The sequence below is a fragment of the Aspergillus flavus genome, chromosome 2 (genome assembly GCF_009017415.1).
Source record: "Aspergillus flavus chromosome 2, complete sequence".
NCBI classification, from domain to species: domain Eukaryota; kingdom Fungi; phylum Ascomycota; class Eurotiomycetes; order Eurotiales; family Aspergillaceae; genus Aspergillus; species Aspergillus flavus.
The window spans coordinates 214,458-228,866 of NC_092409.1; the positions used below are offsets into that span (position 1 = coordinate 214,458).

Here is a 14,409-nt window from a genome sequence, read left to right on the forward strand (position 1 = left end):
CCCTGTGGAGGTGTAAACATCGTAACACGCGGGAAGAACTGAAGCAGCTTATTAAAGATACTTTTGTCGCTGCTGCAAAGCGTTGCTGTAGGAAATCGCATACAAGGGCCTATTTTTGGTCATTAATTTAGAAAAGGAGATGGTTAACCTTCTTCTGCCATTCCACATCCTTCCTCTTCACAGCCTCCGTCAGGACAATAGGATGCACTGGGACATTGGTCAAAGTTTTCGACTGTGGAACTCTCATCTTTTCAATATTTTTTAGTAATTAGTACTTGCCATTAGACTCATATACACTTATACTCTGCTTGGTTCTCGGTCCAAATTAGAACCCAAGGCTGGTTTGCACTTTTGTCGTCAAGTGTGATTGCACCCGACTTCAGAGGACGGAGTAATTGTCGGATCACTTCCATTGTACGATCGGAGGAATTAGCGGGCAAAAAAGTGTGGTAATTCTATCTCTGTACAGGCCATAGATTTCGGTGAAGACTATAAAAGAACCATACTCAATTAACTTCGAAGCTTTCAGTCCACAATCACACTCTTGCAAACCATGTTGAACATCATGACGCTTAGGGTTCTATCGGCCACACTTTTCATCCTGCAGTGTGCCTCCGCTTTGCCCGCCCTGAATAGCAGCATAGAAACATATCACTTTCCAGAAGGGCTGGACCGGGCACATTCGTACGGCATTCAGGTTAAACAATCCACCGGAGGTGTGCATACCGTCGAGTCATACAGCGCCATCGTGTCAGAAGCCAATACCACATCCGGAAAAGGAATCGAGCACAACACTTCCTTTGCGTTGTTCGATTTTGAAGGATCTGCTGATCTCATTGTCACTTACAACAATGGACCAGTCAAGTCTGCCGTCATCAGGCCGTACTCCTATGGCATCAAGCCGACCGTGAAAGGAAATACAGTTTCCTTTTCATTGGATCGGCCACGCAACGTCGTATTGCAAGTGAACAACGATATATTCGACACATTACAGCTCTTCACTAATGCTATTGAGACCGACATTCCGAGTCAGCGTGATCCGAACGTTGTCTACTTTGGACCTGGCATCGACAACGGCCCATCCTCCAAAAACGGAACACTGGTCATTCCATCCGGTAAGGTTGTATATCTCGCTCCCGGTGCAGTTGTCACATCCCGACTAGCCTTTCAGAATGCGACCAGCGGTTCGATCCAGGGTCGAGGCGTGATCAATCCGAGATCATCAGGCGGTATACTTATCGAATGGTCGAGCAATATCTTGGTAAAGGACATTCTCATCCTTGGAGCAAAGGGGTTCTCAGTCACGACGGGTACATCAAAGAATATCACCATGTCAGGGATTCGATCGATGTCTTCCACCGGTAATGGTGATGGGATTGACTTCTTCTGCAGCGAGGATGTGCTTATCGATGGAGTGTTTCTACGAAACTCCGATGATAATATCGCACTTTACCAGCACCGCTGGAACTACTACGGGAATTCGAAGAATATTACCGTACAGAATTCATCCCTCTGGGCGGATTGGGCGCACCCCATAAACATCGGTACGCATGGGAATACCGATAAGCCTGAGACAATGGACGGTGTTACCATCCGCAATATTGACATCCTGGATCACCGCGAGCCGCAAATGTGGTATCAGGGGTGCATTGCGATCAATCCCGGAGATAGTAACTTGATTCAAAACGTTCATATCGAAGACGTGCGAGTCGAGGATTTCCGCTTGGGGCAACTACTCAATTTCCGGGTGATGTACAACTCCAAGTATAACACGTCGCCTGGAAGAGGCATTCGGAACGTCTACGTTAAGGATTTGGTGTACAACGGGTCCCATGCCAACCCTTCGTTGTTTCTAGGATATGACAAAGATCGGAATATCTCAAATGTCACGTTTGTCAACCTGCAGGTGAACGGGAAGTTGATCGATGATGACATGTCTAAGCCTTCCTGGTATTATACTGCGGATTTTGTTCCCATGTTTGCGAATGAATATGTGGAGGGATTGAACTTTACACACGAGCAATAGCCAACAGGATATTTTGATATAAATTTATCTTATTTATTTCAGTCTTTTTATTTTTCATTTATAGGGTAGATTGGTTCCATTCTCTTCTCAACCCTAAGCTACGGAGATTCTTCCCCATGTACCGCGATTTGTCGTGGCAGGAACCTCTATTTTTTGAATCAACTAGTTCCCCCAGATTCCTGACAAAATAAGCATAATACCCTTGAAGAGTAACCAGTAGTGTGAATAGTGGAAGCACCGAGCAGGCGAGTCGGGATTTTACCCAAAAGGGAAATAGTGAACCAGTCATCTCATTGGTGCTATGCGATGATCTTCACTTGGACTCCACCAGATGAAGCCTTCGGAGAGACTCCGCCACTTCTTCCGGCGCTACTTTTCTCCTTCCATGCGGGGGTAAAACAAACTCCGCAATCATGCAACGGCTGCCCCGTGGGGAACTGGCACTCAATGCGTCAGCACGGCAGTTGATATGGCGTCGATATCACAAATTGACTCATATTACCACTGTGAAACCTCGCCAGAATGCGCTCTAAAGGGAACGGTCGATCCGCGCAGGACCAACCGCCACAGCAACAACAAGGCCAGGACACATCCAAACCAGAAGACGATATCCCCGCTTGCCAGTCGTGTCGAAAGAAAAAAGCACGATGTAGTCGCGAGCAACCATGTTCGCAATGTGAGCGTTTTGGTGTCGCATGCGTTTACGATGACCGTCGGCTGAAGCCAGGGTTACGCGCTGGGGCTGTCGACCAGCTCTATCGCCGAATTGATACACTGGAGAACATGTTTCTCGGGCAAAGCATTTTGTGGAAGCAGGTCTGGGAGGCACTCCATCCGAACTCTGCCTTTCCCAGTGCTCCAGATGAGAATTTACATAATGAGGAATCTACAGGTAGACAACTTGCTGGCGCGCGGGATGCCATGAAGAAGTCAATGCTACAACTTGCCGAGACCAAAGACACGGAGGGGCCTTCGATAGAATCAGAACACAATGGTGATGGTGATTGCCGATCGCCAAAGCGACGGAAGGTTGACTTAATGTCTACGCCACAGCAGCCATCACGGAACGCGACAGACTTCGACATCCTCAACTCTGACCTTGTGCATCCTCTTGTTGAATTTTACTTCACGAACATCCACCACTGGATTCCGATTCTACATGTTAGGAGATTTCGTGAACAGATTCAGTTTTACAAGGGACGCCAGAAGGCCACATATATTCTGCATGCTATTGTCGCGTTATGTAGCCGGTTCTCCGACGATAGTCGCCTGGGAAGCGATGCAGAGAAGGCCGAGCTAGCAGAAAAATGTAGGCAGAAGGTCATCTTGAGCAGCATGGAGTCATTCTCAGTCGAGAACCTCCAGGCCTTGGTAATCATTGCTTTTGACACAGTAAGCTGACCGTGCATTCGCCGTCCGCAAAGCCGCTAATGTCAATGTAGATTGGTCGTGGACGCGGTCCATCGTCATGGTCCATCGTAGGAGGTATGGCTCGCACGGTAGAGCAACTTCAGTTAAGCGTGGAAGAAGAGCATCTTTCAAGCCATTCTCAATCTGGTGAGACATTAATACGGCGCATGGCGTTTCTGAAACCATCCACGTCTTGGAGAGAAGCGGAAGAACGACGACGTGTCTTCTGGACAGTATTCTTGATGGATCGCTTCTGCAGCGTATCTACCGGCTGGAATATCAGTCTGACCAGTGCAGATGTCAAACGGCGACTACCTTGTGAAGGAGCACTCTGGGAGCAGGAAACTGAAGTGAGACCGCCATACTTTGGCATCTCGGACGCAAGGGCCGCTAGCCCACATCGCCCCTTACTGACAGAGAGCCGGATGGCGGCCGATCCGAAGGAGCAGGATTGTATCGGGGGGTTCGCCTACTGCATCGAAGCCACCGAGTCTCTAGCATTAGTCACCAATTTCTTTCTTCACCACGCCCTGGACATCCGGGATGCGGACAAAGCGCAGCTCTGGCTCATGCGATTTAAGGAGCTTGATCTCCGGATGGTCCAGTAAGTGTTCATGCTCAGTCAGGTCGATCCAGTAAACATTGACCATTGTTCAGGTGGAAGCTTTTCCTGCCACCCAAATGGCGGGATGCCTCAGTTCTTAACGCCGACGGTATCATGGATCCTAATCTTACTCTTGCACATACAACACATAATACAGCTGTAATACTCCTCCATCAAGGGATTGCCTACCCGCCATTGCACTGGCAGTCCTGCCCGGTCAAGCTGCCTTCAACATCATCGGCAGAAACATGTCTCGAAGCTGCTTCGGAGATCAGCACGATTGGTCAGCAGTTCCTGCTTTGCTCTTCCATCCTCACCAATCCCCAATTCTCCTTCTGCCTGTTTATTGCCGGTAGGATGCTCCTCACGCATTCCAAGTACTACGGTACTCCCATACCCAACTCGTTAGATTCGCTTATCGCCAGCTTGTTCGAGATCTCCCGCCGATGGGCAGGCCCGCAGAATGTGCACGACAATCTCAAGGATAACCTCGCCTCGGGCTTCGCCAAGCGATTAGTTTCAGCGAAGGACAGCTTCCCGACACTATCCAAACCTAGCTTAGATATCCGACAGACAGCATACTCTGAAAATACCGACGATAGAGCACCTCCCAAGCGCGTAGAAACCATTTCTACACCATCAGTACTCGAACGCTCCTCGGTTGTACCAAACAATACGTACGCTGAACAGGAGCCTCCACTGCCTATTCCTGATAATCACTCTGATACCTCGGTTGGCTTGGCGTTTCCTCCTCTTCCCTTGTCATTCCAACAAACTCTCCAGAGTTTCACCGATGTAGATCCGTTTGGTATATCACTGACGGACCGGGATCAATTCAACTCGCAGCCGTCACATGTGTCGATCTGGAATAATGCGACAAGTCCTTTATACGCCAGTGCCCCCATTGCCTTTGATTGCGCGTCACCGGAGCATCCACCCACGACCCTCAGCCCTGGACAAAGGATCAGTCGCTATGGTGCAGTGGAGGTGGATCGAGCTGTTGTCATGGGGGAGAATCACGCACATCTTAACCACAATAGTTAACAAACTAATTCTCCTCTCAACTCCTTTGCAACCCTGCTATAAAAATCCCAACCAAAAAAAGCTTCCACAACAATCTATGGTCTATTGCATGTACCTCTATCCGAGAATCTGTGTGAGCCTTTAATATTCTATCAAGACATATTCCAGTCACAGCAGATATCCATTATAATAAATGCTCTCCGTGGATAGCACACCTTGTCCCACTAACCAGCCCTAGCTCTAAGAGCATGTTTCCCATCAGCATAAAATAATAATCGGCGTAGACCAGACCATGGTTTGCCCAGCGACGAGTAGCGAACTCGTAGTTATTTATCGTCGCACCATCGATGATAGTCTCTGGTGTGTTCTTGGAGGTACCATTCCCATTTTGCGTCAATCGAGAATCCGTAACCCTAAGCGCTCCCGATTGCCTCCTTTCATGTTCAGGCAGATCGTCAGGATACGTCGGCACCACGGTATCAGACTCCCCAACTTCGAACCTCAGATCGCCAGGCGTCATAAACCCGTTCATTGTCCCTGCCAATATCCTCACCGCAGACTTTAAGTAAAATTCAGCAGCATCCTCATCCACGCCTCTCAACGCCTTATAAATCAACAACATCCCACAACCCGCCACCATACCCGCAGAGGTATCCCTCGGACAAGACGAGTCCACAGGAGCATCAAAGTCCCAATACGGTACCCCGTCATCGGGTAACCGACGGATAAAATAATCCGCCAAGCTTCGTGCAGTGGTGAGGAACTCCATCTCCCCCGTCCACTCGAAGGTCTGCATAAATCCCAGTATTCCCCAGGCCTGGCCACGAGCCCAACAGCTCTCATCACTATATCCCTGATGCGTGAACTTTGATTTGGGCAAGCCAGTGTCAGTGTCATAATTAACGACATGGACTGTGCTGTTATCAGATCTGATATGATGTTTGGCCGTGGTCCGCGCATGCGCAACTGCGATATCGTGAAACTTTGCATTTCCCGTCTCCTTCGCAACCCAGAACAACAAGTCGAGGTTCAACATGTTATCAATAATCACCAGGAAATCCTTCTCCGGATCGGTAAATGAATACCGCTTAGTATGACATACGTCCCAGCTACGCAATGACTGAACGCGCTCGTCGAACCGACTAGCAAGAGAGTGCGCAGCTAGAACCAAACTGTTGTAGGCCTGTGGATCTCGATTCAAAGACCAAGCTTTCATGGCCCATGGTGCGATCATGAATCCCAGATCGTGAGTATCGCGCTTCGCAGCGTTGGCGTGTAGATTGGCTGTCCACCATTGACAGAGGTGCTGGAGCTGAAGCTTATGAGGCAGTGGGCTTTTCTTATTGACACGCCATGGTATGTCGTAGAAACCTGGGTAGAGCGTCTGCCGTTCGAGGAGGAGATACAGCGAGCCGGGGAAGAAACCGGATGTCCAGAAATCGAGGGTGCGGTAGACGTAGGTCACGCCGTCTGCGCCAGTGTACTCTGGGCAGAGTGTTGGTGGTATTGCATTGTTTAGGGCCTTACTCGCCACATTCCAGAGTTTGGCTGTTGCGGATTCAGAGTAGAGTGCTTTGACTAGCGGGGAGGGTGTGGCTTCGGGAGATAATCCGTCGGTTTTAGGCTTTTTGGGAGACTATTGCTGTTAAGATTTCTTGTAATTGTTATCAAAAGGACGAGCCGTCTTACATTTGTTCCATTTCCCCATGTTTCTAGCCCTCGTTTCACAGATATCGTGGTGTTTTCGTGCACCGGCATTTTGATATTCCCTTGAATCGTGGATGGCGTTAAATAATAAATATACTCACTCCTGGGCATCAACCTCAGACATAAATGATATATATATCATCACCAGGACTTAACCGCAATTTCCGGATTGTTAGAATGCTGTATTGTTATATTCACTAGGCAAACGGTCAGATACTGATCATGTATAGCACGGCAGCGGAGGAATCACCGGAGCATCGCCGATTCGCTCTTGATCACTTGCACGGCGTGGTCGTCTCGGAACAATTGCCGGACCTCGTCCGACGGCACGCTGCTTCCCCAGATTCTTTCTCCACGACTCAGATTCAGGTATTATACAGTGTTAATATAGGCCCTCCGACACGATGGTCCGAGTTTGAAGTGGAATAATATGCATCTTTCCATACCCAAATGTTCCCATAAATCCAGTACTTCGCGACTGTATCCGATTATTATCAACATCAATCTGAACATACTCACCCAGAATGGCCGACATTCAAGCAGACCGCAAAGGTATTTCGTCCGAACATGAGCATATTGACCCGCCCGAGAAACCTCAGCACTTGGCTGGGGTCGATGCAGAAACCGCAGCATATGCAACTGGTCCTCCTGTCGAGATCGACAAAGCTACCGATCGACGGCTATTCTGGAAGGTCAATAAACGGATACTCGTGTGCATGGTTGGCGTATGTTTCATGCACTGATGACAGGCTGTCACTGTCACTAATTATGGTCCAGACATACTTCTGCCAAGCTCTTGACAAGGGCACTCTGGGTTTCAGTTCGATTATGGGAATTCAGGAAGACGCAGGTCTAGATAGCGACAAATATAACTGGTTGGGGACCATATTGTACATTGGAGTGCTTGTGGGGGAGTATCCGACCAACTTTTTGGCTCAGAAATTGCCGGTCGCTAAGTATCTTGCGGCGAAGTGAGTTTGCATCTGATATGTGAGGACAACAATTGACCGGAATAGTGTATTTTTATGGGGAGTGATCATCGCAGTATGTTCAACTTGATGTCCCTACATCATGACAGCAACTGACATGTTCCAGTGCAGCGCGGCCGCCACGAACTTCCCCGGATTAATGGTCGTTCGGTTCCTCCTGGGGTTTGTCTACCATTCCTGTAGCATGTTGTCACTCTAACCTCCTCCTAGGTGCTTTGAATCCTGCGTCCAGCCAATCTTTATTCAAATGACGTCTATGTGGTATACCCGCAAGGAACAACCAATTTTGACAAGCCTATGGAATTGCAGTGAGTACTAGCATACCTTGTGGAATTATTTACGACTAACTGTCACAGTGATGGGCGTCCAGATGATGGTACTCATCCTCCCACCTACATCTACACTACTCTAACATCACATAGGTAGGAGGTATCATGGCCTGGGGCACCAGCCATTACATAGGCCATGCCATCAAATCCTGGCAACTACTATTCCTTGTCCTCGGGGTAGCAACTTGTGTCTGGGCTGTATTTCTGGCCTGGTACCTCCCTGACAGCCCGATGAAAGCAAAGTGCTTTACCGAGGATGACAAACGCTTGCTCGTGGAACGGGTTCGGGCGAATGAAACCGGTATCCAAAACAAGACCTTCAAGAAATATCAACTAGTGGAAGCCCTCACCGATCCTATCATCTGGCTTTATGTCCTCATGCAAGTCTCAAGCACACTTGTGCTTGGTGGGCTGGGTGTCTTCTCCAACATTATCATCAAAAGCTTCGGATTTACCACGCTGCAAACACAATTGCTCAATATCGCACAGGGTGCTGTCACCAGCGCCGTCATGGTCGGCGGGGCTTCATTGTCATCCTGGACGGACCAAACAATCCTGGTCATGCATTTGTGGACAATGTAAGTATAGTCCTATTTCTAATAGCAAATACTAAAACATCATGCCAGTCCCCCCATAATCGGCACCGCAATCATTTTCACCATCGCGCCAACTGAGTCTACAAGGGTCGGCCTCTTGATCGCATTCTACTGCACGCAGTTCATCTGGGCCGAAGGAAACCTTCTATTCTCGGTGATCTCCCGCAACGTCGCCGGTCAAACGAAGAAGTCGACTGTGCTCGCCATGACATTCATTGCCTGGGCCGCCGGGAATGCAACCGCACCGCAGGTATATACCACCCATTCACCACCAATATGATCAACCTCCACTAACAGAATAAATAGATCTTCCAATCCTCCGACGCACCACGCTACACCAAGGGCTTCACTGCCCATTTCTGTCTCTATGGAATTATGAATGGCACGCTGCTCGTTACACGGTGGCTCTTGATCCGTCGGAATAAAGGAAAAACAGACGCCACTTCTATGGCTGTTGCTGAGAATGGTATTCCTGAAGATATCGGTCACTCAGGCGCTTTCTTGGATATGACGGATGAGGAGAATCCGGATTTTCGGGTAAGTAGGCTAGGAAACTCTTTTAGTTCGTTGCTAATGGTTTCAACCAGTATGTATATTAGCTTTGTACCGGGCTTGTCTGTTATATTTTGATGACTCTGAGGGAGTATATGCTTGGTATTCAATTCAGGTTTTATTGCTCAGTAACGCTCCCTGTCGAGTAGGCCAAGTAGTTATCCTCCGATTGTAAGTCCCGTTGATAATGAGACACATCGATCAGAGGATAGGTTTGCAACGATACGCAACTCCAACAGGATGAGCTTAGGAAGCAATCCTTTGCATGTTCTTTTTCAAAGAATAAAGAATGTGCACGAACTCAATTTGCCGACGTGGTGCGGTTCAGCCACGCCTTTCATAGCCTGGAGAGAAGCTCAAATCACTAAATCGCTCAGGGCCTCTCAATTCATTGAACCCCAATTTTCTCCTTGATAAAGCACACAATGTCATCGATCTCGTCTGGCACTTTATACCAGTGTCCAAATTCCTTATACGCCTTCCAAGTCACATCCATTCCAAACCCATCGGAAAGGATCGACGCTATTCGCCGTCCAAGTTCCACCGACACCTTAGGCTCTGCCGAGCCATGTCCCAAAAAGACAGGCGTATTTAAATAAGACAGGGAAGAGTTCTGCAAAGCCGACAGATTGAGAACGTCCCGAACATGATTGATCGCCTGGATATTCCCAGGAATATCTTCACCATCCTCATCATCACGAGAGAAAGGATCATCTTCGGTTTCAGACTCGTCTTCGCCAGATTCCAATAGCCTCGAGATATCTCGTTCAAATGGCAACCATCCGCTCATTCCAATAAATCCACCCAACTGTCGGATCTTGTCATCTTCAGGAAAGCCCCCAAGAAGACAAAAGACAGACGTCGCACAGCCTTGACTCAATCCTCCGATAATGACGCGACGATACTCGCCATTCAACAGCCGGGCCTCTTCGTCAACCAACCCACGCAGAAAGCAAGTACTTTCTTCGAGTCCATCTATCTGTAATTCCGTCCGAGTGTTCGGGCCTTCCAATGAGTAATTATCATACCACTGGTTGATGGGAATCCGTTTTAGCACGGTGGAGTGACTTTTTTTGGCCGTAGGAAAGACGAACTTGACTGTTGGGAGACATCGCGCAATATCGGTTGATTCGAGGAAGACCTGGCCAAAGCGCTCACCGTTGCTGCCACGGCCGTGGAGAAGAATGATTGTATGGGTGTGTTCGTCGCTCTTGAGAGGTGCAATCACCAAGGGAGCGGGGTAAGACTTGGAACTCGGCATGTTGGAACTGATTGGAATTCATTGCACAGGAACACAAAGCCGGCGCTTACATTCTTGGAGTCGTGAGCACGTGAATTGGGTTGAACCCTACCTAGACGCTCGAAATGACCAGACATGATTTGATTGTTCGCAGTGATTTATTTTCCATATATGAAGCAAAGACACTTCGTTGGCTTGGTAGATAAGCTAAATCTATTCTTTTATTAGCGGTCGGGCGAAATTGAAGCAGTTCCGTTAATGCACCCTTGCGACCAACATGCCTATTAACATACCATAGTCGGATGCATTCCTCGATGGCTCCTTGATTAACTATTTCCGGTCCACTCCTCGTGAACCTCAAGCTTACCGACCGGGCCGAACCTATGTTCTGCTCGACAGCAAGCTCTGGGTGATACCTCGCGGCATTCAACACCGCTGTCATGCATGTCTCCTAGAACTTGTCGTAGTGCATCTAGTGTTGGGGCAAGTACTAATTAATGACGCTCTTCGACGCTGTAGCACGTACGTACAATATCGCTAATCCAAAAAAGTTAACGCTTCTATGTAGTTCAAGCGTGGAAACCAAGTAGCTACCAGATAGATGACATGTAGAGCAAAGAATTTCGATGTCGGCTGGGCAGAACATGATTCCATCTTATAACTGGTGATTCGTGTTATGCATACATTTTTGGGGCCCACTGAAGAATCCCAGGGCTAGCTGAAAGGATACCTAATCCGTCCGATTTATCTGCATGTTAGCCACGGGTACAACCTAAAGGTTGGTGTCGGAATACTGGCCGGCTGGATCCACTGTCCTCATGGGTCCTGCCAGTAGTGCCGCATGCATGCTCGGAAATGCCCAATGTGGCTGAATACCTTGTTGCATTTGGACTTCTGGGCATCATGAGTAGCTGCAATACTACGCAGCTACAGTTTTACCCCATTGGTCGACTTCTTGTATGATATCATATTGTGTAGGATGTAACCAATATCTAACACCCTACCGTGTTGTGCATTATGGACTATCGCATGCAGACAGAGTAGTAGTTTTCCAGCCATATAATATGCGCTCCATTCTTTTTTCTCTGTTCTTCGCACACTATGTGTGCTTCCGAGCGTCGTTCGTGCCTTTTTTCCTTATTTATCTCTACCGCAGGAGGCTATATTCAGCAAACTCACCAAGTTCCAAGTGCACAATAGCAAAAAGAGTCTTAGTCCATTCGCAAGATGTCTGGGGTAAAGCAAGCAGCGATAGCAGCAGCCAGCGCTGCTGCAGGCGCAGGTGCAGCGTTTCTGTACACGTCAACAGTTCAACCACGTCAGCCCCGGCCGATTAAGCCTGAACCGACGCTTGAGATCATTCCTCCCGAATCACCAGGCATCACTCCGATACCCGATATACGAACCAAAAGTCTTCCCGTCCAAGCTCCCCCTCCCGGCCTTATGATAACATCCTCTATCTCTCCCAAGGTGAAACCAGAAGACATTCGGAATTACGGCCACCCCGGCCCAGTGGCAGACGAGTTGAAAGCCCTTTCTCTGTACGGGGCATATGACCGGCGCACACGAAATCCACTATGGGTCGCAGAACATATAACACGAGAATCTGTGGCTCAAATCAATGCAACGCGAAAGAATAAGTTTCGGGAAGATCTAAGTATCCCCAAGATATTCCGCGCAAAAGTGAGCGACTACGTCAAGTGCGGGTATGACCGTGGCCATCAGGTCCCTGCTCAAGATGCGATATGGTCGCAAAAGGCTATCGACGACACCTTCAAGATGTCCAACATGTGCCCACAGGTGGGCAAGGGGTTTAACAGTGGGTACTGGCGGCTCTTCGAGGACTTTTGCCGTAATTTGACCTCAACGTATCCCTCGGTACGGATCGTGACCGGTCCTTTATACTTGCCACGTCAAGGTGACGATGGCAAATGGCGTGTTAGCTATGAAGTTATTGGATCGAAAGAGGTTCCCGGCGCAGAGGAAATTAGCGAGGGGGAGGATCACAATTTTGCGCCGAATGTTGCAGTCCCTACGCATTTCTTCAAGATTATTTATGGTGAGAAAGAACCCATCGACGAAGACGGGAATGAGTGTTCCACCGGTGAAGTTGCACTTGGGGCGTTTGTCCTGCCAAATGCTGTGATAGACAATAATAAGAAGCTGGCAGACTTTGAGGTCGATGTCGCCCACATCGAGCGTGCCAGTGGTCTGGAGTTTGTGAAGAAACTGGATCCTAAGCGTCAGACACGGCTCTGTGAAGAGGTTGAGTGCGGTTTCCTGGTGAAGCAAATGAACGACAAAATGAAATCCAAGCTTTGATGAACATGATCGTACCTTCTGTCGTATTTATGTACTCTCATTTGTTCCCGTTGTCGCCATCGTGAATCATGTGTTGCCACGCTTCCAGTGGCATAGGACCTACAGGCACTCTTTCTACCATATATGAGTTGTGTACTATCTCTTAGCTCGATGATTAACCCTTTGGTGTAGATCAGCCTTTCGTCCATATATTCATTGCTGGACAACCCAGGACAACCTTTATCTGGACATTGTTTGATAGACTAATATCCTGGTGAAGTCATGCAAGGATGTTACTATGCTGCAAATATGACTCGCCGGGTTTAACGGCGGGGGACCACCACAAGGTAGTCTGTTAGAGGCAGTCCATTCGAACTTAGCTAAAGTTCCACCCTAATTCATGCACTGTGCTACAGGCGACGCGAGAGGTGGATGCAAGGGACTTGAATTGATTGAGTTACTTTGTGCTCTACGAGGAGATGGGGATGATGTTTACACGATAAGATTGAAAGTAACTCGAGTTCATGACTGATGATAAAGTATAGAGATCTTCTGATAGACAGTATGGCTGTGCTCCAACTAGGGCAGCATTATCACGAATCCGCATCTTTCTATATAGTAGCTTAACTGTCTATAAAGACTATAGCCGATTTCTACTTCATTTAAAGTTTATATTATGTTATTTAAGTCCCTATCAGCTTGTTCATATAGACTATAGACTTCTCTTCTCTCCTAAATATATGGCTATAATTTTATTTCGTGAGATAGGGACAGTACCGGCTCTAATCTAGCTGTTTAGTCCAATCCTGTCTGTACACTGTGATCCCTTCTCTCCGGGTACAGTTTTCTTTGTTTTCTTTATGTAACTCTAGTGCCGTGTCATAGCTCTCAATCATCATCACACGGAAATTCAAAGTTGTATACTTCTATTACCCACACAAAAAATGCCTCACGAGATTCTGCTTGAAAACGAGAAATTTGCTGGATATCGATGGACGTATTTCTCGTCTCTAAGCGAAGGTCCCCTACGCTCACGAGCAGAAAGATTCCTGGGGTCCACTAACTGGGATACCCTCGTTCAGCTTGCTACTACCAAAAGAAACGGGCTGACCTGCCGGCTGTTACCAGAGATTGGGCTTGGGTATAATCACATGATCCGCATCCTAGAGTTCAGCGACCAAGTGCGATGGGTGGCGAGATTACGGATGCCACACTTGTCGCAGGGCGGCGATGAACCAGACGTGGGCGGGCAAATAATGAGAAGGCGAGTATTGGACACTCCAACTCGTCCAGAAAGAGAGTAATATCCCCGTTCCGCATGTCCACATGATTGAAAGTGACTCCAACTCCCCTGTTGGCGCGCCGTGTATGCTCATGGACTGTCTTAGGGGTAATGTGGGGATGGATTTGAGTATAGCTGTTCCTTCTGCACATAAGTTGAGAGCTTTTGCTAGTATGGCGGAGATCCAGGTACGTAATCATTTGCTACACATGGAAGCGGCTCTAAAAGGCATTCGTTCCAGATTGAGATGTTCAATATCCGGCTACCGAAAATTGGGAAGATTATCGGTATAAACGATGACGGGTCTTATCGACAAGGACCAATTCCCGACCTTGGTGGTCCTTTGGAAA

General features: G+C 48.1%; 5 protein-coding genes across 5 annotated transcripts; 3 read left to right on the top strand and 2 right to left on the bottom strand.

Moving 5' to 3' along the window:
* Positions 1–129: 129 nt before the first annotated feature.
* Positions 130–5,084, top strand: F9C07_2251435 (uncharacterized protein; the record flags this gene model as incomplete). Its single annotated transcript, XM_071510074.1, has 7 exons — positions 130–1,977; positions 2,091–2,191; positions 2,256–2,489; positions 2,562–3,418; positions 3,469–4,040; positions 4,094–4,772; positions 4,824–5,084. The coding sequence occupies exons 1-7, from the start codon at positions 554–556 to the stop codon at positions 5,082–5,084; spliced, it is 4,128 nt and encodes a 1,375-aa protein (XP_071363450.1). The 5' UTR covers positions 130–553.
* A 163-nt stretch (positions 5,085–5,247) lies between these two features.
* On the bottom strand, positions 5,248–6,821 carry F9C07_9460 (putative glucuronyl hydrolase; the record flags this gene model as incomplete). The annotated part of the gene is made up of 2 exons (XM_041284631.1): positions 5,248–6,699; positions 6,753–6,821. 2 exons carry the CDS (start codon positions 6,819–6,821, stop codon positions 5,248–5,250), a joined length of 1,521 nt encoding a protein of 506 aa, XP_041141921.1.
* Positions 6,822–7,294: 473 nt separating this feature from the next.
* On the top strand, positions 7,295–9,283 carry F9C07_2224863 (2-ketogluconate transporter; the record flags this gene model as incomplete). The annotated part of the gene is made up of 10 exons (XM_041284625.1): positions 7,295–7,495; positions 7,548–7,741; positions 7,787–7,814; positions 7,866–7,921; positions 7,970–8,067; positions 8,116–8,135; positions 8,182–8,666; positions 8,715–8,934; positions 8,991–9,221; positions 9,272–9,283. The coding sequence occupies 10 exons, from the start codon at positions 7,295–7,297 to the stop codon at positions 9,281–9,283; spliced, it is 1,545 nt and encodes a 514-aa protein (XP_041141922.1).
* Positions 9,284–9,624: 341 nt separating this feature from the next.
* On the bottom strand, positions 9,625–10,497 carry F9C07_9462 (putative acyl-protein thioesterase 1,2; the record flags this gene model as incomplete). The annotated part of the gene is made up of 1 exon (XM_041284632.1): positions 9,625–10,497. One exon carries the CDS (start codon positions 10,495–10,497, stop codon positions 9,625–9,627), a length of 873 nt encoding a protein of 290 aa, XP_041141923.1.
* A 1,206-nt stretch (positions 10,498–11,703) lies between these two features.
* Positions 11,704–12,798, top strand: F9C07_9463 (uncharacterized protein; the record flags this gene model as incomplete). Its single annotated transcript, XM_041284626.1, has 1 exon — positions 11,704–12,798. One exon carries the CDS (start codon positions 11,704–11,706, stop codon positions 12,796–12,798), a length of 1,095 nt encoding a protein of 364 aa, XP_041141924.1.
* Between the last annotated feature and the right edge of the window lie 1,611 nt (positions 12,799–14,409).